We start from the raw sequence: 21,573 nt of genomic DNA, 5'->3' as shown, positions 1-21,573 counted from the left end.
TGAAAATGCACAGGCTGAGTGAATGCGTGCGCGAACACACACACACACACACACACACACACACACACACACACATCCATCCTGCACTTTGCCATGTCTGTTTTAAAAATGTGCAGGGGTGTTCCATCTTCCACTAAGGTCAGATCACAAATCAATACAAAACTAGACTAAAGTAGTGGGTTTAAGACAAATATTGTCTTCACCTTCACCTGTACTTTATCTTCTTGTTCACATGGACGTAGCTTGAGTATGATGAGTTCATATAAATGTAATCAATTAAATATTCTGATAAAAGTAAGTTTACATTTCCAATATGACAGTTCTGTTGAGAATAGAAGTAAGGACTTGGACCCCACACAGCAAGTAAAATTTTAAGAGTGAGGAAAGAAGGAAAGGTTAAGGTTTTAGTTGATGACCTGGCTGTAAATTTCATGCTAGCTGCTGAACTTTCTTTAGGGCAGCCTGGAGCTCAATTCTGAAAGGAGACACCTACAGAGCTCACATCCCATGCTGCACAACAAAGGGCTGGATTCACATCAACATTTAAATATCCTCTAAATTACTCAGCAAATCTGAGCTGGCGGTGCTCATGCGTATGAATGAGAGTCTGTTCGTGTTTGATACAGTCTGTGTGTAGTGGGGAAATGGGGATAGTGAGACTGACTTGGAGGAAGTGGGTGGCAACAGCATTAATTACTTATAAATGTCTTGAAAGAGTCTATATATTTGCAAATTGCATGCATGTGCAAAGCAGTACATGTATGTCCCTGATGCTTTCCTGTGTGTTTATCAGTTAAATGTTTAAAAAAACAAATGCATGTGGGGTAGTTAATATCTGTGTCAGGCTGTGCATTTTTGAATTACCTCAGATTATGACCTGCAACCACCAATGCTGCTCTAATCGAAAGTAATTTGCATTTAGCTGAAGAACAATCTTTAAAGTGTCTCCCTGTGCTGATGGAGGTGATGCTATTGCTTTCATTTTTCTTTCTTTTCTGAACATATATTCCCAAAAGAGAAAAAAAAAAAAAGAAAAAGGAAATGATCTCTCAGGGTTCAAAGAGGTAGGTTTAAAATGAAGGAGATATAAGACGTTTTATTGTTGTTTGAAATGAGAAAGCAAAGAAATGAAAAAAGAACAGAGAGGAAAAAAAATATTTCAAGTATGGTGACGGAAAGGAGCTGTACTCTTCTAAAGAGGGTAGGGTGGATGTCGCTGTGGGAACGGCACCTCTACAGTTATTTCTCTACAGCAGCAGAGATTTCAGAAATGAGACCAGCTGCAAACTGAGTAGTCTCATGTGGCTCTTATTTCAAACCACTGGTAGGAGAACACAGACAGAGAAAAAGAGATCAGAGAAAAGAAAGACATATATGCAGACAAAAGTAAAAGAAGGAGAAATGAGCTAAAAGAAGTGAAAATATGCCAGGAATTGCTTTGCGCTGAATTAATTACAGTGCTTGCTGCCAGGAGCCAAAAGCAGCTGCTCAGATATGAGCTTGGAGAGAATCTGTATTAAACATGTAAATCTGTACATGAATTTCTAATAGGAATATAAAGGTAAACACAGACAGGTGAAGAGGCAGGGGGATAAATGAAGAGAGAATGAAGAGCCCAAGAAGCTAAAATACTGGTTCAGCATAAAGACATTTGTGACCATTAAGCAAATATAACAGCACACAGACTGTTCTCACATCAGTGTATATAAGACACTCCTTGCAGTTACAGTCCTCGGCTAATTAGCTATTAGAAATCACAAACTGGTTCAAAGCAGACTGGGGAGAAAACACAATGAAGCCACTCCTTTTGTTTAAATCTAAATTAATTCCAATAAAATCTACATGCATTTTGTATTCCAATATACCAAATCTACTGATGAGCTCTCAGCTTGGTGTAGGTATTTTCTAGTGCTTGCTTTGCACCATTTGTGAGGTTAAGCGTCTGGATTTACCGACACATTAAGTGGAAGAATTGATCCCTCTTTTGCAGGACAACCATCTGAATGATCCAGTCAATGTTTGCTACAGTGGAGCTTTCTGCATCTGTCTGAATCAATTCTGTAACCTTTAAAATCTGACAAAAATGTGCAGCGTGTGAAACTTTATGTCTGACTTGGCAGGTCCTGAAATATATCACGCAACTTACTCTGTGCCTGTGCATGCATGCGTACAGTTTCAACTCACCAGCTCGATGAGCTCCTGATAGCACACCTGTCCCTCTTCATTGCTCTGGACAAGGGCTAACAACATGTCCAGTTTGGATGGGTCCAGTTGCAGCTCATGGTGCTCCACCAAGCTGGTGAAGTTCTCCACTGGGATAAAACCGGTGTTCGCTGGGTCCAGCTGGGGGTAAAAAAAAAAAAAAAAAAAGAGAGGAAATAAAACCCACTCTCAAACTACTGGGATATATACTGCAGTGCATATGAACAGTAATACCTCAATTAAACCTTTGGAAACACAAGGAAAAGATACTGGAAGCAGCAAAACAAGCAAATTATTTGTAATTCTAACACACTATAACCAGCTGTTAACCAGAGATAAAAAAAAAAAAAAACAACAACACCTTTTGCAGTTAGTAAGGATGACTTATTAGTCATTATTTCTGAGCTGATGCATCGCTGCATCACTTCAATGTGTGAGTCTGTCTGTGGTCTCATTTCCAGCTTGTTTTTTCATAATGACCACACACACAGATGGAAAAAGAAAAAAAACAAAAAAACACGTGGGTTACTGCTGCTGATGACTGTGCTACTCCTTGAAATTGATTTGAGTAGCAGAGTCTCATAAAAATGACAGAGCAGTTGTCTAAAATAGCACCAGTTTAAAAAATGGCTTGTTGAGTATTAGGTGTGCATTGACGCATTGTTCATGTGTTTTTTTTGTGTTTGTTTTGTTTTGTTGTTTTTGGGTGGTAGATTTTTGTACTTATGACTTCATTTTTTTTTTTCCTTAAGTGCAATACTTCTCAATGGAGTGTTCATTTCTGGTGTCAGCTTGCTTTAGTGCGTCCTTCTGTATTTGTTTTTGCCCGAGGATGAACTGGTTCAACAAGAGAGAAAACATGGTGTTCTCGTTTTAGCTAATTCCTGAAAGCTAACACAGCTTCATTAGATTGTGGACTAGTAAACCAACAGTGTCCATTTGCTCCAGGAAGGGGCGAGCTAATAGAAGTTGCATCATTGTGTAGTCAGTCATGTCTGGTCATTGTCGCCTATATCCATGTAAAGAATCCCATCAAGGCTGCCTCAGTCTTGATGCGATGTGGTGTGACGGGTTTGGACAGAGATGTTTCACCAGCTGCATGAGAAGGGTGTTATTAAACCGCTGCATCATGTGAATGCCTACTGCTTGAGGAAAAGGGTGCAGAAGTTCAATCAAGATATTAGCTGGTGAGAGTGTCTCCATCTCAGCCTTTTTACTGCGTGCGCTTTGCCTCCCACTAATATGGTTTCTGGAGTTTTTCATAGTCCGGCTCCTTTGGAGGCTAAAAAAAATCAACGCTTCTATAATTGAAAGTTTTCCAGAACACAAAAGCTGTGGGTCGGAATCAGTTCATTTAAACTTAAAGACTCTTTTAATAAGATTAATTCTGCTTTTTCATTCTCCTGCACACTAAAGTATTTACTCAGATAGAAGAGTGGTGAAGACGTTGGAACTAATGTGTCACTTTTGATCACGCTCTGAAAGAGTCTCTTCCCATTGTTGGTTGACAAAAAGGATTTTTCTTGTTACAGTATTTTAACATCACTGCGTACACTCCCACAAACATTAAAAATTATATAGTGATCCTGTTTATTTCAATCCAAACTTTAAGGAAAGCTAAACAATTAATAGAATAACCTCTTTATGGTGACTCCTAATATTTCTCAATATATTATCAAAACTCATCTACTGATGGTTTGAACCTACTGCCATCTTTACATAGCCTCAAATGCACATGAAATATATCACTCAACAAAAAACAAGCTAAAAAAAAAAGCCTATGTCTATATTTAGATAGTCCCCTTTACTTTGTGTGTGATGGTTATTTGTTCAAATGCGGTCCCCTCACTCCCTTACGGAGAGTTGAGCGACATGGTGCTGATATCTTAATGTCAGAAAAGTGTGGCAGGACCATTAGGAGGAAAAAAAGCACATACAGAGATAACAGTAAAGAAGCAAGAGGTAGAAAATGGGTGAAAGATATGGATGGTTGGTGAGTTTATTAAATGAAAAAGATGAAAAATGATTCTGTTAAAGTCGAAGGAGAAGATGCCATGAAGCATGGGAGAATGGTAGACGCACTGAGAGCGCAGACAGAAATTAAACTTGGAGGTATAAATATGCCTCAACACTGACGGTTATACAGCATGAGCATGTGCCTAGCCTAGTGGTCTGGCAGTGAATCCTCTTCTTCTTTCTCTTATAAGAGGGTTGTGACACACTCCAGTGCTCTGCATCCACTTGCCACGGAGGAGAGATAGATCAGATTCTAATGTGCTCCTGGCTCGGGCCAGGCTGACAGGGGGAACAGAGAGCCACACTGGGGACGTCTGATTACTGCCAGCCTCCATATGTCAGCACATCACTATACTACAGATACAGCAGCAGCTCACAGGCAGAGGCACGCTGTATATGCCTGCACACCATTACGCAAACCAAGTGTTGACGTTGAGCTGTCACACTGCACAGATACTATTCCCTTCATAGTCTGGCCTTATTCAGGAAGAACGTTGCACAGGGGACACCATCCGCTGAGGATACAAGGAGGTGAAGGATTGGTTCTTGTAGCCAATTAGGGCTATCAATTACTAAGATGAGAAACACTGAGATGAATAAGTGTTAGCAAGAGAACCCCCACCCCTTCCCCCTTCTTTTTGGATAAGCTTGTGATGTGTGTGGACAGAGAGGACGGGTTTAGAGAAAAAAGATAAGGCTGAAAGAAGGAGGGGAAAAGCACGGAGAAGCACGCAGTTACTGAAGCGATCCGAGACTGGCGAGGGCGACACTTTGACAAGCCGCATACGTTGCCATGGTTACTAGTCGCCTGTGAGCCATCCCTTTCTTACATTTCCCCCCTTTCTTCCACAACATATTGCCATTCCAGAAGCAAAAGGAGAAACAGGAGAAGGGTATAATTCACGTGTTTAGGAAGAAAATAAATTATATGTAGAAGTGGAATCAGACCAGTGAGATAAGAATAGAGCTACAACAAGACAATAATAGGGTTTGGATATAAAGGGATGCAGACTGGAGGATTATGGATGGAAGGCGGAGCTGTGGGGGAAAACCAAGACACCAAACTTGGCTGGCTCAAGAGCAAGTTGAAGGAGATGGAGCAGACACAGGATCATAATGTAAACATGAGTACAAGGAGGAGAGCAAGGAGATGGAGAAGGCTGACTGCAGGGGAAGGATCTCAGTGTTAACCCCTGGGACCTCTATTACCTCTGGCAGAGTGACTCTGACTGACCCCAGCAAACCACTGACTTATCCCTCTGTTTCACAGGGGTTCAAGAATGAACACTGCAGACCAGATTCAAACCTCAGCCATGACCGACATACTGCAGGTGGGCCGAAACACAGCAGACATAATCAACCTTAATGCAGGAGACATGACACTGCTGCATGTAGAACTCAGGGTTGTTGGCAGAAAATAGAGTGAGTGAAAATGATGACTTTTAGACTTCTTTTTATTGTTATTACAGTAAAAACTGTTTCTACTTCTACATCATTATTGATTAGTCAGTACACAATGCAAACCTGTAATAAAGAACACATGCACAATTTTTATTATTTGTTGACATTATTTAGGCTTATAATAAAAGTTAGTTATCCCACAATCAACACATTAGGATTTACCTGGAAATGCTTAAAAGGCTTAAGCTGCCTTGAGGTTTTCAATGTTTGCACCTAGTTGCACATTAAACACAACTCTATCAGATCTATTGAAATTAATGGTATTTTGTCTATGTTAATTACTGAAGCAATTTACACAAACAAAAAACAAAAACAAACAAAAAAAAAAAAAAAACCACTATTAGTTGCAACAAAAGATAAAAGCAGGTATTTTAAATAATCTAACTCTTCTTCATTGGACACATTATCTAATAAGATACCATAAAGCCTGATGCTGATTGGAGAATAAACTATATTTAGCCAAAGGAGCCAACTCCAGTGATAAAGTACCAACACTGTAGCAAAGAGCCAACACTACAGAGTACTTTGGTCTCTGAACCAGAACTCGGCCTGAGCAGAGCTGAGTGTCTGCTGAGGGAAGTGGCATTTACAGGGCAGAGCATATTTGCATGGAATCAGATAAAAATCCTTTTTATTGTCTCTGCTGGCCTCAGGACACGCTGGTCTTCACCAACAACTGGGCCACTGACTCTGTAATTATCACAATGTGTGTTCTGCTGTGATGCTACTATCAGCACGTACAGATTTAACCGCCATGCGGTGCCCCTAAGATCCAAACCATTCTCCCTCCTCAAGTTGACAACAACTGAAGAGACACATCCAAAGAACTTATATTCATCCAAATAACAACCTAACTACACTTCCTGATCTTTAAAAGACCCCATAAACAGCCAGAGACCGGAAAGACGAAAAAGGGGGAACGTATAGGACCCTTATTCTCTCTGCTTGACATAAATATGTCAGAGAAGCACTAAGAAGCCCAAGGCGAGATATGAATAAGAAAGATAAGAACTGAAAGACACACATTGAGATATGCACAAAATAATGATAGCAAACATGAGTAGCTGACTGCTGCGTAGCATCATTGTCCCTTGGCATTTGCACTGCAATGGAAAGAACCTAAGTATGAGCCTGCATAGGCCAAAAATATCCTGAGCTCAGCAGACAAAGACTAATAAAGTCACTCATGTTGCCACTGTTGCATTGTCTTTCTCCTCCCTTGCAGCGTTTTCATTTAGTTCACTGCCTTCGACACCTAATGTACATCTGATCACATGTCTTATTAATCTTGGAGTCTCAATTCTGTCTGCTGCTTCATTTGTCTGTCCAGTAAAGTCTAAAAGGTGTTCAGAAATTCATCTTAATTAATCAGTTTATTAATCAGTTAATTTATATTTTCTAAGCAATGGGAATAGATACCTTTTTTTTTTTTTTTACTCTATAAACTACAACATTTAAAATGCCTTCAGTGAAATGCTTGACCTCTAGGTGTGCATGTGGGTTTTCATGGCGACTAAACGGACGCTGTGGTTGTTGCAGAGAGCCTCCAGTGAAATGTGACAGAATAAATCTGGAGGGCATAGCTGCAACAAACAGAAGGCATGCCCTGCAAAATGTTTACTTGGATAAAGATGAGGAAAAACTGCTCCATGTTTAGGCAGGCAGCAGCTTTTGTTTAAAAACAAGCTCATCTGTTCACAGTCCAAAAGAGGCTGGCACATTCAATTTTATTCAGGTTTAATTAGAGGAACCTTTTCCAAATCAAAGGCTGCTGCATGGAACCCCAAAGGTGGAAAAAAAGCCTTTTCATCAGCCAGGGTCAGTGATTTAGTCCACGCTTGAGCTTAATAAGACTGCAGCCTGCTCAACTGTGGCTCCACAAACTGCCTATATGAACACACTGGCATAGGCAAAAATAAAGCCGGCAATCAATAAACAGATAGCTGTTTACAATGTGGAAAAATTGGCTCCATCTTCAGTCCAATCCACTGTCTAACCTGAAAACTGATATTGAGACAGATGAGTTAGCTTCTCTGATGCCACACACTAATGTATCAGTGGAAGAAAATGTAATGGCTCTAAACCACTAAGCATTTATAAACAAAGTGCTTATAGAGTAAAGGACTCAAAGGGGCAACCATGGAGATTCTTCTCACACAACCTATGAAGGAGGTGGAGGGGGATGACCACTTATTTAGAAAACACACACACACACACAGATCAATAAATTTTAAAAAAAAAGAAAAGAAAAAATGCAGCTGTGGACATGATCATGGGCTCACAAATATCTGCATTCCCATGAGTCTGTTCAGCATGTTGCTGACAGGCCACTTGCAACCCCTAAACCCTGCAGCTAAATAATCAATTTCTCTCTCTAGGACAAAATGATTGCCAAATCAATCTGCCAATCAGCTGAAACCCCAATAGGCCAGTTTGTTACTAAAACCCAGAATCACATTATTTAAAATAGAAAAGAAACAAAAATCACTGCAGAGCTGCAAATAAACATGGAGACAAAATTTCCAACCTCCAGATCCACAACCCCAAATATAAACATGCTTTTTTTTTTGGGTCAGAAATGCTTTCACATACATTTTGGCTTGTTAATTCAGGAGATGATAGACCAAAGCTAAATTTGGTCTACCAGACAGAAAAAAAAACTGTAGTTTGGCTGGAGGATTCAAGGAAACCAGATGTCAAGAGCAACATTTCTCACTGGCCTAAATAATGTCCACCAACACTGGGTTTTGACTTGGCAAGCGTCTTTAGCAACATGGCAGAGAAAAACAGAAATATTTAAAGAAAAAAAAAAAAACAGTTTCTGTTTTAAAAGCAAAACTAAAACCTGATCTGGATTTCACTGGAATTAAATGGTAGCTTGACTCTTAATGTTTTAAATTTGGTGATCCTGACATAAAATTGGGCATGTAGCAGATACAGCTAAAACAACTTAAAAGCAAAGAGGGGGGGGGGGGGGGGGAAGAAATACACCCATGCACATAGAGCATTATTGGTGCAAATGTGCATGCAGCTGCCATAATGGACCAATAATTTCCATTTTCACTTAGGATATGGCAATCAATCCATCTTTATATTCCTTTCTACAATAAACCCTTCCATTTGCACATCCATCTCATCCATTATTATTTCTATAAATTATGACAGGATGCGCCCCCCTTCCTGCAGTGGCTCATGATCTGACCTCATGTTCTTGGGGCCAACATGGCTCCACAATACTCACATCTGTCATGTTGTCCTGTGTTCTCATTCAGCCCGAGCAAACAGCCTTGTGCTATCAATCCTGACATCAGCTCTCCTCATAGCCTCCATGTCTCAGTCACTGGGTAGACGGTGATGTGGCCATGAGCCTGTAACCATAGAAACCTCTGCCGCTGCTTGCTTACCTGCTCTTGTATGAGCTGAAACAGGGAGCTTCTATCCATATACTAGCCAGGGAGGTGAGAGGAGCCGCCGAGGACAAGGGCATAGGGAGGAGCAAGAGAGGAATGCTGGCGGTGTTGGTAAGGATGGGATAAGGTGAAGGGAGATGTGGTTAGGTAGCAGCTGGTGCCTAAATTGTAGCGTCAGGCACTTCAGTGCTGCTGTGTCCCCCTAAATGCTGACAGACAAAGCCTGGTGAGCTTGGTCCCTGGTTTTTCCTTGCTGGTGGAATAATAACCGGTGATGAGTGTGCGTTGGTGGTGGAAATGGCCCGTGGCTGTGCTCTGTGTCAGTACAGCGTGGCGCGGTGGTAAACCCAGCTTCAGCAGACGACAGGCAGGCACGCAGGCAAGGCAGATCCAGCAGCTCTCATTCACTCTCCTCCTCCTCCTCCTCGCTCTCCTCTATCCCATTGCACTGACTGCTACCTCTCTCACTCTCCCCTCTCCTCATACACTCACTGCATCGCCTGCATACCAATGAGGCAGGGGAGGGAGGTGGCCTCCTTCTTCCAATTGTAGGAGGAGGAGGAGTGGCCAGGGGCTGCGGCGCTTCTCTTCACTACAAGTAAGGTGTCTCAGGGAGGGCGTAGGGGATGGGTTCCACTGCGGCTCTGTGCTTACTACAGGCACCGACCGCCACCCCCACCAAACACAAACACGGTGAGCAAGATACAAGCTATAATGCATAGATCAGGAAAAAATATTATAATATTATATTTTTTTATTTCATCTAAATGAATGACATAACAATCCTATCAATTTTAACATCCTATTGATCACTTTAAGAAAATGACTGTTGAGTCAACCTTTGCATTTCTGTGCTTAATAATAGCACTGACACATTAGCATGCAGCAAAGATCAAATGCACATCCCACATCACACAAATAAGTAATCACATGAAATTGAATTGGATGGCTTGGTTGGCTTACTGATCCACAAGTGAGCTGAAATGACACCCACAACAGATATAACATATCCTATAAACAACTGATGCCAAACACAAACTTTCACTTTCTGTTTATGTAAAAATAAAGAGAGCATGCCGCGACCAAACAAGTCAGACCACAACAAATATGGAAAGTAGACTTGATTCTGTGGATTTAACCTTCTTTAAAAGGTGTCTTCTTTCAGCAAAAAAATCCGCAGTGACCCCTTCTCCTTGGCACAATGGCGATCAGCAGGAAGTGGACATAAATCTCAGCTCATAAAAGAAATAAAAATACTCTTAAATGTAGCTGATAACGGATGGGGGTGTTGGCAAGGGTTGTGACCTGGGGACAACTTAGACTTATGGATCACAGTATGAGGCTGGGGTGTTTTATTGTTTCTGGACAATTTCCGTAAAGAACTATCACCAACAGCTTCTGTCTTTGTCACAAACACTACCTGTAGCTGTTGAGATACCATGACTGCATCTAATTTTTAAATGAAAGCTTAAAAAACTTAAACACATGTATCTGAACTTCCACCATTACTCCTTATGGGTCAGATGGTGGTTGCATGCACTATGAACCCACAAGTAACTGCAATGTTTATGTCTATGTTTATCCTACTGGATTGAGCCGAGGCCACCTTGAACATGGCAGAGCTCCCAGACTTTCCCTTTGTTACCTTCAATTATGCAGACCCGACACACTCTTGTTTAAACAAAGCCTCAATAATGACCCTGCAAGTCTATAGAAACAACAGGATTTCCTTTACTGTGCGGAAAGACTCAAGTCACTCCATGAGCTTCTTTGTCCAACTACTAATCAATGTTAGGAATTAATCTGTCTCCAATTCTCTGTTGCTGTGAGCATGAATAAGACAACTGTAATTATAAGGTCAGTGCTAGCAGATTTGCAAACTGCAATATTGGGCAAAATGAAATTGGATTTAATGGTTGCCTTGGTAACCTCATGGGACTTCTATCAAACTATAGACATGCACTGCAAAGCATGAAAATGCAGCACAAAGAAAAGGTGAAACTGAGAACTCTCTTACTGTAACATCAGTTTGCACGATAAAGATTTTCTATCACATATAGTGTAACATCACCCCCCCATACACACACACACACACACACACACACACACACACACACACACACACACACACCCAAGGGTCACACCAGTATCACTCTTTCCATTACACTTCCACCAAGTGACATTATACAGATGACTGCCAGAGCAAGATAACCCCGCCATAAAATACTGTCTCTGCTGCCTGGAGCATCCCCAACTGAATGGCTGCTCTTGAGCCTGACTAAACCCTTCATGTTCTATTCACCTCTGGTGGATGGATGCAGATGGCTGGACAAACCCAGGGAACATGTTCCTCTTTGAACAGGCCTCAAAGCAGCAGACAAAATACTGCTCTAGCCTCTGAGAGAACAGGGAGAGAAAAACAAGGCCTTTCAGGGAGGTAAAAACATGCATTAATTAGACTGCCACTCCACACACTTCCTCAGCAGACATAGAGGTGCTTAAGGCAGGTGGCATTGAGAATCATGTTTCTTCCAGAGTAACTCTGGCATGAGGGTAGTATAAATGCATAACTTATTATTTTCATTCATGCAGGATTATTAATGCATGGTTGGAGAACTGTTTGCCCATCAATTTGCAAATTAAGACAGAATAAAAAAAATCTTATAAACAAGGAAGAAAGATATTTGCAACAATCTTAGAGAAGCAGCTGATCAACAAATCTGGAAAATGTTAGAAAGTCCTTCCCAGGCAATCTAAAGAAAAATTATTTACAAGTGGAAAACATTAAAGGCAGCTGCAGTTTTTCTGGAGGAGATGTCTCAGCAAGTTCACCTGAAGTCAGATTGTGAAATGCTTTAAAGTCTCAGTTATCATGTTAAATATAAAAGATAGTGACAGAATAATCAGAAAAACAATGAAAAAACATGGTGGAATATGTAGAGTTTAAAGAGAAATAATGACAGTACAGTAAAAGTTTTGCCAAGTTGCACTTGAAAATACATCACAAGACATTTGTAAAATGTTTTTAGAAAGGGAAAACAAAGTGGAGATGTTTGACTATGATGCACAGTCGGCAGAAAACCTAATAAATCAGATAAGCGTAAACAACTATTACTAACTTCCAAGCATGGTGGTGGAGAGAAAAGGGTTTGCCTTGAAGCCACGTGACCTGGGCACCTTGCAGTCACTGAGTCGGCCACAAACTTCTTTGTATAACATTTTTCTGACAACTAAAACCTGAATAAACTACAGTCATGCAAAAGAACATGACTGACACGAAGCACAGGCACAAATTTTCACCAAAAGAGCTGAAAATAAAATAACTATGATGGTGTTTTGATCCAGTCAAAGTCTTGTCCTCCATCTGACTGAAAATCTGTAGCTGAACCTGAAAATAGCTGCGCATAATCACATGCCTGCAATTCTAAATGAACTGAAACAAGTCTTTACAAAAGACTGGACCAAAATTCTTCAAAGATATTGACAGAGCCCATTAACTATAAGTAACTGTTAGTAAAGGTTATTACAGCAAGCTTAGAACATGAAGAATATGCATTTGATGTTGGTGAACCAAGTTGGTATTTATGATCTAGTGAGAACCATATATATATATATGTATATATTGTTATAATAGTTATTGCAATGTCATAAAGGTGGATAAATAAAAACTTGGTCAATATCAAGACTGTGGAGAAAAAACTCAGACTACATTCAGTTTAGTTTTTCTGTTCTATAAGAAGCTTTAAGTAATAAGCTTTTCTGTAGCCTGCTGAACTGTAAATTCAGAGCCAGACTCACAGAAATCTCCCCTTTGGGAAAGATGCTAGTTCTGCTACAGAAAGCAATAACCAGAAATTACCTCATGAAATCTTAATTAAAGTGGTCATTGAGGTGGACCAGTGGGAAAGGGTCACGTCAATAAATACCTGAGGATGTTCTGTGTGCTTATCCAAGTGAGATGAACGGCTGTCCAGACCATATTGAGAAATTCCTCACGATATAACACGGGAAAGAAAATCAAATGGGAAAGAAAACACAGTGGCATTAATTAAACTGAAAGAAAAAAGGAATTATAAAAGAAAACCAGGAAGTTGAAGTTCAACCAAACATAAAGTTTACAAACTGACTGGACTAACAGAGGGACAAAACTCTGTAAGACATCATTCACTCTGTGTTTTGCAAGATCACAGCATTAAAATGTTGTCATTATTCTCTTCATCAACTTAACCTTTTACAGATTAAGAAGAAAAAGTCGTTGTGGGAGTTTTCTGCATTCTATAAGATTCTACTAATTAGAATTAAAATAGATGCTACACGAGCCGCTGGATGTCAAGCAGGAGCGGTTGTGCAATAGAGGGAATCACCCACATGATGAAAAATGGCAGAAAACAGGTCACTGAATGACACACTTATAATCCAAACTGCTCCACTTAGAGAATCTCTGGAGGACATGAAGTGGGGGAGGCAAGGAGGAGTTACAGGAAGAGGTTGAAATCTGAAAGAACTAAGAAGAAAAGGAATGAGCTAGATGAAAATTAATAAAAGGAAGGGTATACTGTCAATTGCATGAACTCTGCCAGCTCTTTATTTCATGAGGGTGGGGCACTGGTCTGGCTCCATCTCTGTAATATTTACACCTCATTTGGGAGTCATATTTCTGTCAAGCATCGGCAGCTCTTTATGACACTGTAGTGTCATAGTGCCTCATCTTGTTAAGTCAGGCTCAGTGCTGTAGTTTGCAATAGAGTTGAAAGTAAGTGCAATAAACTACAGGTGTGCAGAGACCTCTAGTGTTAAAACCTTGAAGTGCCACCCCTCCCCTGTTGCTCCTTACTAAAAAACTAAAAAAAAAAGACACTACATACAGATTTGTACCATGCATAAAATGTTAGGCACTTCATTTTCTTATTCCTCAAAATGTATTGGAGTTGTGTATCTGGTCAGAGATAGACAACTTTCTTTGAGAGCATCACAAAAACTACTGTTGGCAACAATAATGACAAAGGAAGATGGGCCACAGATAGTCTAAAAAGGCCTCGGTTATCATCTTGTCTCATCACCGATTACTGACAAGCAATCTCTTAAAAATGTCTGTTCTTCCTGCTTTTTACAAAAAGCTCTGAACAGGACTGTGTATGAAAATTACTTTGCATTTGTATTTTTACATGTGAATGCCTTCTTTTATAAGATTCTAATATATGTATTATATGTTCCCAATTCAAATAACATATTATGACAAAGGACACAACTGTTTCTTTTAGCTACTACTGCCCTCTGTTGGGAAATTCACACATTAAGTTAACAGCACAATAATTCTCCAAAAAAAACCTGCCTGAAAAAAACCATGCTGAAAATACAGTAAATGTGAATAAGAGGGAAAATAATCCCATCTATTTGTTCACAATTTAAACATAAGGAAAAGCAGAAAAAAAAAGATGACTCCTCATCAGCTTGTATTGTATATATATAATTCAATATTTTTCTTGGAAAAAACAAAGAGAAAACAAAAACTATCATAATAGTATCTACACATGGCTTTAATCTGGAAACTATCCCTGCTACAGCAGATTGTGTTACTCCTGAACGCCACTTAAGTCCCAGTGTATTAACAGGGCAAGGGGTTAAAGTCAGGATTAAGGCTAAATGTAGACTTCCTTAAGAAGAAAGAATCAAGTGTCAAATTGGATGCGTTGAGGATAGCCAATGAAATGATAGCTGTTGGCTACTATGTTTTTTTTTTCAATAAAATAAAACTTAAAAAACAAACAAACAAACAAAAAAAACAACAGCAAAGGTTTATAAATGTCAGCTTACAATACGTGACAATAGATTCTGTTAAGTCATCCCTGCTGCTCTGACTGACAGCTCACAGGTGCTCTGAGAAACTGGTTCAATGAGATGCCCGTCATGTTAGAGGTGCTTTGACAGCTGACATTGTGGGTATGGTTGCTGTCTTTATAAACGACATGATGAGGGTGTTTTTGAGCGAGAATTGTAAGACGTCTACAAAGATCTCCTTGGTACAGGACGAAGTGCCGGGCCTCTGTTGGCTCGGCTGAGCTGCATTCTGCACGCCACTTGGCTACTGGCATCTGCTCAGACATCCAAATGCTGAAACAACTGTTGAAACTTGAACAAACAACCTCCAGAGAGCACATTCACACCCAGCTGGCCTGGATGCAACAAGTGCAAGTGTGTTTAAAAAAACAAAACAACAAAAAAACTTATGTCCAGTAATGTACCTGTTCTTAGACAAGACCGGACCAGAGCACTGGACTAATTACAAAATAAAAACTGTACATATAGCAATGCCAAAATTATATGCACTTAAAAAAAAAAAAAATTCCCACTGTGGTTCTGCATTTTCATTTTCATCTGCTTATCAAACTTTCTAGCAAATGGCATGAAGCTCAGAAATAATCCAGCTCACTCTGAAAAGCCCAGCTCTGCTCATTCATGAAGAAATCCAGTGAGCAAAGGCATCTAGTTGAATCTGACCATACTTGTGTCCCAGTGGATTCTCCCTTTTGCTATCAGCATTTGTATATTCACTGATAAATCTGAATGCGTCAGCAGACAAACATCCCCCAACAGCTCTGAGTTGCTCCCTCTTCTCCATGTTTCTTCCATTTTACAAGTTGACTTTTGTTCTCAAACAGCTTCTCGATGAATGTTTTTATTACATGTGAGTTTCAACAGATTTTTGCATTTAGTGATGATCCTCTGAAGTCTTGATCATGAGTTCTTCTCTAGGAACCTGTACACATCCATTTTAGTCTTCGACTTGCCTTCAGCACTGGCTTTTTTTCCCCCTCACAATGCTAATTATTCCCCACTCACCCACAACAGTCGTACTGGCCTACCAGATCATTTCGATCAGCTTAAATCACATTTTACAGCTTTCCTACGAGAATGACTGAATCATTGACTTTAAGAGAACTTTACCACACACACACACAGTTTATTCAATACTCAAATGAAGCTACATGAACTTTCATGTTCTACCCATGACTCAGTTTTAAATGAGCTGAAACAAAAACAGAAAGCAGAAGTGTTTCAGAATAATTTTTAGTCAGAATTCTTTATTTCAAACACACACACACATATACACACGTGTGTGTGTGTGTGTGTATATATATATATATATATATATATATATACACACGTGTGTGTGTATTTACACATAAAAACAAAGTCATCACATTGGCATGGTAAATGATGGGGTTAACAACTCACACCAAATCCCATGTACTGTCATCACACTAAAAATAGTTGAGCATTTTATGTTGGAAAGAGGGTATGCGGAAGCTAATGCTCATCTAATCCTGCCCCAATTTAATAAACTATTACTATCTACATCATATCTGTTCCATATAATGCATTTTACGTGTATTAAAAGTGTGCTTTAAGTATTATTAGTGCATGTGGTACTGGTATTACTACAATTACAAATTACATTGCTTGTTTTATTAATAAAAGTGCAATCCTTTGGATCCGTAGGAAGGGGAAAGAAATACTCTTAAAAAAAAAGTCTCTGATTCTCTTTTTCAGCCAGTTAAGTGAACATAAAAAATTTTTTTTTTTTTTTTATCATAAGATTTACAGCTGAAGTCACTGACCGTTTTGAACAACAAAATGAAATAAAATAAAATAAAATGAAAGCAACTTATAAACTAGACTGACAAATGATACACAGTTCTGACTGACAGAACAGTGAAGTGAAACGGTAGATACCCATAATGCTTTGGGCCAGAGGCTGGACAGGACTTGAGAGGGTTTTGGCTGTCTAGAATTACAAACTGGCATCAGACAAATTTAGAGGTGCAACACTAAAACGCACCTGACACGATGGTGTAGCTGTCTTCTGTAAATACATATGTAATATAACTCCCACTCCACTCACTCTGACTCCTGACAAATGACCCAGAAGTGGGTTAAGCATTATGTAAGGCTGGATATATGTGCACCTCAGGTTCTGACTACAAACATTTTTCTGTATAGCATGACAGCATTATATATGCGCACCATAATGGTACAAGGAACACTAAACTTGTTATGCACGGTAACATCCGAGATAACTATCCATTCCTTTTATTCCTGACTGCTTGGTTGATTGGTAATTGGATTTGGACCTGCAAAAGAAATGAAGGCACTCCAAGGTGACACCATCATACGAAACCTTCTTTTGTTATTCTATTTACCCAAAATCAGAGAAGCAATAAATCCACGTACTGGGTAGAGCAGGTGGAATAAACTCATTTATGTGTTTATTTTATTTTAGAAGTTTGTGATTATAGCAATATAGCAAACTAACCAGTGACCCCCCCCCCCCCCCCCCCCCCTCCCAACGTGTTTGTTTTTTCATATTAATTACATAGCTACATGTTTTTTTTGTCATATTAATTCACTAATCTTGCACGCTCTGCTTCCAACACAAAGACCCCCACCACCCCACACGCACACAAACACGCGCGCGCGCGCACTCACCCCCAAACCAGACAAAGACTCCACACTGTAATGATAGCAGACAAACAATTACGTAATAAGATTTAAAAAGAAAGGAAAAGAAAAAACGTGTTAATGAGATGCGCAGGTCATCAAACACCACTGATCGCTACTTTATTGTACCAATCATGGTCAGGGTGCGGGAGGTCCAGTCCCTGTGGACGACGTCCCTCTGTCGGTGGCTGAAAGGAGTGGTCTAACGTGGGGGAGAAGTCAGTTTCATAGCTGCTTTCCAGCATCGTTAACTAAACGGGGCACGAGCGGTCAGGGACAGTCCACATCACTTTTAGACAATCGGTGACCGCGACGAAGGACCAGTGTCCAAAAATGATCCCACACACGACAGCCAGCGCGTGGCCTGAGTAGGAGTCGTAAACAAAAGACATGTTTACACTAGTAGTAGCCTACATGGAAGCATATAAAGAGAACACTGCTTAACCCAATTATGCTCTACTTTCTCCTTCCCTCTTACTTCCTCATTCATTTGCGCCATTTAAATATTTTCATTCACTCAGTCACCCCGGCTCTCCACGGCTTCATTTATCCACTCCTTCACTGCTCATCTAAAACTGACTCCCCCCTCCTCTCTTTCCCTCCCATTTGCACTCACCAATTCACTAACTCATCCTTTCATCCTCTCTCCCTCCCTCTTTAGCTCAGCAGTCTTACATGAAAAAAACACTCACTCATTCACAGTGGTCCCCTCCCTCCCTCTTACGTCCTCCCTGGTTCAGTCCTTCCATGCCCGCTAACAGAATAACTCTCCCACCTTCTAATAAACAAACACGCACAAATAAACGAAAAGCAGTCACCAACTCAGTGTGAGGAGACAGGTGGGGAAACAAGGAGACATGCTTGCTTATGGGGAAAAACTTATTTCTTAATTGCTGGCATTGTTTATAAGCTGCTATATACAGTAAACAAAGAAATGGGGTGTTTATAGATAAGTTAAATGCAAGTTAGTCATTTTGGACAATTAGATGTTTTAAAATGAGCAGTGTCCTAAAATAGTCTATATACTATAGAGGACCTCTCCTCTTGCAAACCACTTACTACTCTGCCACTACTGTGGACTAGTGTGTGTGATGCTGAGAAGGATAGAAATTTGGTTATTTTGTTAGAAGAAAAATAGTGTGTAATAACAATAACCAATTCACAAAAGTCGGGGGAAAGCACTATTCCAGCGGCTGTGACTTTCATGTAGAAATCAAAATGGCGTTGCAGGGAGGGACATCAGAGCTGATAATAAAATAAGAAATAACACAACCAAATCATAACAAAGTTAGTTATTTTTCTATATTTTTGTTGATTTGGAGCGGTACACCTCATCTTTATCACGAGGAAACCCAAATGTCAGACATGTTATTGACTGTGCTCTGATGCGCCAGCTCCTGAACAATAGAAAGCAATCACTGCGCCCTATATTGAAGGACTTTGGTTTCGGCTGCTGTCCCCCTCTTGCAGCTGGACTCACACCTGGTCACACATTTGTCACTTTGCTTTGCATGTCAAAAATAATGTGATAGATTTAATGACCTGCCATCAGAATCCCTGATCTTTGGAGGTGTTGGCAACTTTCCTGACAATGGAGCTCGAGAGGCGACAGCCATAGTGATAGTTATAACCAATTCTGCCCTAAAACCAGCCAATACAGCAAACCTATCCACCGTATCACACATCAAATAAAGCCCCACTACTACCCCAACGGTCACCTGTAACTTACATATTGTGACATTTAATTTATAGGAGGTTTAACAGTAAATAATCTCGACCACGTCACTCAAAGTCAATGGCCGGACTGTGTTAGTTGGGAAAATGTATCAAAGTATTAAAAGGAAAAACGGACTCCTGCGCCGTTCAAACAACGTGCATCGGTTTAAGCGAAGATTAAATTTCGATATGCATTGCAAGATTTCCCCCCTGGTTCCGACTGTTTGGGTCAATTTAATGCGAATTGTGCAAAATTGTTCACAGCACGCGTTACTTCCAGCCGGTTTTCCTGGAATAAAAGTTGTTCGTCAGGGCGGAGGAAGGGAAACAAGTGTGTCACCGTGAAGCCCAATGCCTCTGCTATCAGCCCATAGTGTTTTATGATTCAGTACGCATCCGTAGTTTTTATATTTGACAGGAGTTGTAGGATGAAGAAACACAAACGGGACGGCGCCAGTTCCATGGAGTCCGCTAGATCAGCTGCTGGCAGTTGGTGTTCTCAATCACGTCCGCAGATAGGCTTCATAGGCTTACCGGAGCGCCTGTGGAATAAGACACTTAAGTGAACCAAGATACTGAAGCGTCATTTAACTCGGACAGTTAGATTAACTGTGTTTTTAATCTTAAAGAGAGAAAGTGCGACGCAGCTTGTAAACTCGGAGCTTGAGGAAAAGGTTTATTTTATTTCTGACTGCACGAATATTTTTTTCGCTGAGGGTCAAGCGCACCAAGCCGGTGAAATTACACCTCTAGGACTTTTTCGTTAACTTCTTCAACAGAAAGTCACCATGGCAGAGACGTCGGCCGCACCAGCCAAAGCCAAAAAGGCAGCCAAGCCTAAAAAGCCTGCTTCTCATCCGAAGTACTCCGAGATGATCAAAGCTGCTATTGTTCACGACGCGAGCCGGAGCGGAGCGTCCCGTCAGTCCATCCAGAAGTACGTGAGGAAGAACTACAAAGTGGGCGACAATGCCGATGTCCAGATCAAGATGGCCCTTAAGAGGTTGGTCGCATCTGGGATGCTGCGCCACACCAAAGGCATCGGAGCGTCCGGATCCTTCAGGCTGACCAAGCCAGAGGACTCCAAAAAGTCCACCAAGGCACCGGTGGCTGCCAAACCAAAGAAAGTAGCGAAACCTAAACCCAAGAAGGCAGCCAAACCCAAGAAGGTGTCCAAGACGCCGGAAAAACCCAAGAAAGCAGCTGCGAAGAAAGTGAAAAAGGTCGCGAAAAAGGCGACCCCAGCGAAAGCCAAAAAGGCACCAGCAAAGAAGCCCAAGGCAGCCAAGCCCAAGGCAAAACCAGCCAAGAAAGCAGCCAAACCCAAGGCAAAGACACCCAAGAAGGCAGCTAAGGCATCAAAAAAGAAGTAAAAAAGGACAATAAGACACACTAAGTCTTTGTAAATACTTGAGGAAATGTTTTCGTATATGTATTATTTTTGTAAGGTCTCATTGAAACGTGTTTCTAGTTTCCCTCCCTCCTCTGCACTACTCCATCAAGAAGCTGTAGAAGTAATTGTGAGCATTTTCAATTTCGTTAACAAGTTAATTACTTTGTTCACAAATACATTAAACTGTTATCTTGTTGAAAAAGGTGTATATAGAGTCAAACTAATGAAGTTATTGTTATTGCACGGGTTCATACTGAAAATACAAATGTGTGTATGGTGAGCATTGTGGAGCATTTACAATGTACACACCACTGGCAGCGGACGTCAGCAGGAATTTCCTAAAGGCTCCATAGCTCTCATTCAGCCTCCATTCTGTATATTTTCTCAACCATAAAACACCCCACTGTGTTCAGTCGCTTTGAAGACTGTTTACAAATGTATATCAATAAACTTTTGTCATCTTCTAAAGAAAAGTGTTCACTTTACTTGTGCGCAGTTTCTGGTGTTGCAGGGCGTAATTATCAGCCACAGTAATCTATGCGATGGACACATATGTCAAAATGCTATTATTTTGTCCTTAAAAACCCAAACTCCTGAGTTTGTGCAAAATGCACCCACTGGAGCTACAATGGCTCGACTCTGTGACCACAAAGTTATGCTCTATAAGACGAGAAGTTTTAATGCAGGTTAGACTTTGAAACGGACACTGAGGGTCACGTGATGAACCGTGGCGTTTTGGTATGTTTAAACCAATAATCACAATCCTGCATGCTTAAGTTATCCTTAAACTTATCCACCTATATTGTCAGTTAAGTAGACGGGTTTGTAAATATATTTCAGAGATATTGAGTGGAACTGAGCTTCACACAATCTGAC

General features: G+C 40.5%; 2 protein-coding genes across 3 annotated transcripts in view; one reads left to right on the top strand and one right to left on the bottom strand.

Moving 5' to 3' along the window:
* The window catches only part of rhbdl1 (rhomboid, veinlet-like 1), a gene marked incomplete at both ends in the record, with an annotated part of 47,571 nt that extends 38,449 nt beyond the window's left edge, over positions 1-9,122 (bottom strand). For both annotated transcript variants that reach the window (XM_079261291.1, XM_079261292.1), the window contains 2 exons: positions 2,185-2,343; positions 9,084-9,122. In XM_079261291.1, the coding sequence (XP_079117417.1) occupies positions 2,185-2,343; positions 9,084-9,122 (198 nt within the window). The remainder of the gene's footprint in view (positions 1-2,184; positions 2,344-9,083) is intronic.
* A 10,740-nt stretch (positions 9,123-19,862) lies between these two features.
* h1-0 (H1.0 linker histone) lies at positions 19,863-21,147 on the top strand. The gene has a single exon (XM_079261262.1). It carries the CDS (start codon positions 20,093-20,095, stop codon positions 20,675-20,677), a length of 585 nt encoding a protein of 194 aa, XP_079117388.1. The 5' UTR covers positions 19,863-20,092; the 3' UTR covers positions 20,678-21,147.
* The last annotated feature ends 426 nt before the right edge of the window (positions 21,148-21,573 follow it).

Source organism: Telmatherina bonti (genome assembly GCF_933228915.1).
Source record: "Telmatherina bonti genome assembly, chromosome: 21".
NCBI classification, from domain to species: Eukaryota; Metazoa; Chordata; class Actinopteri; order Atheriniformes; family Telmatherinidae; genus Telmatherina; species Telmatherina bonti.
Note: the sequence above shows the minus strand (reverse complement) of the source record. Positions and strands in the feature narration are given on the sequence as shown.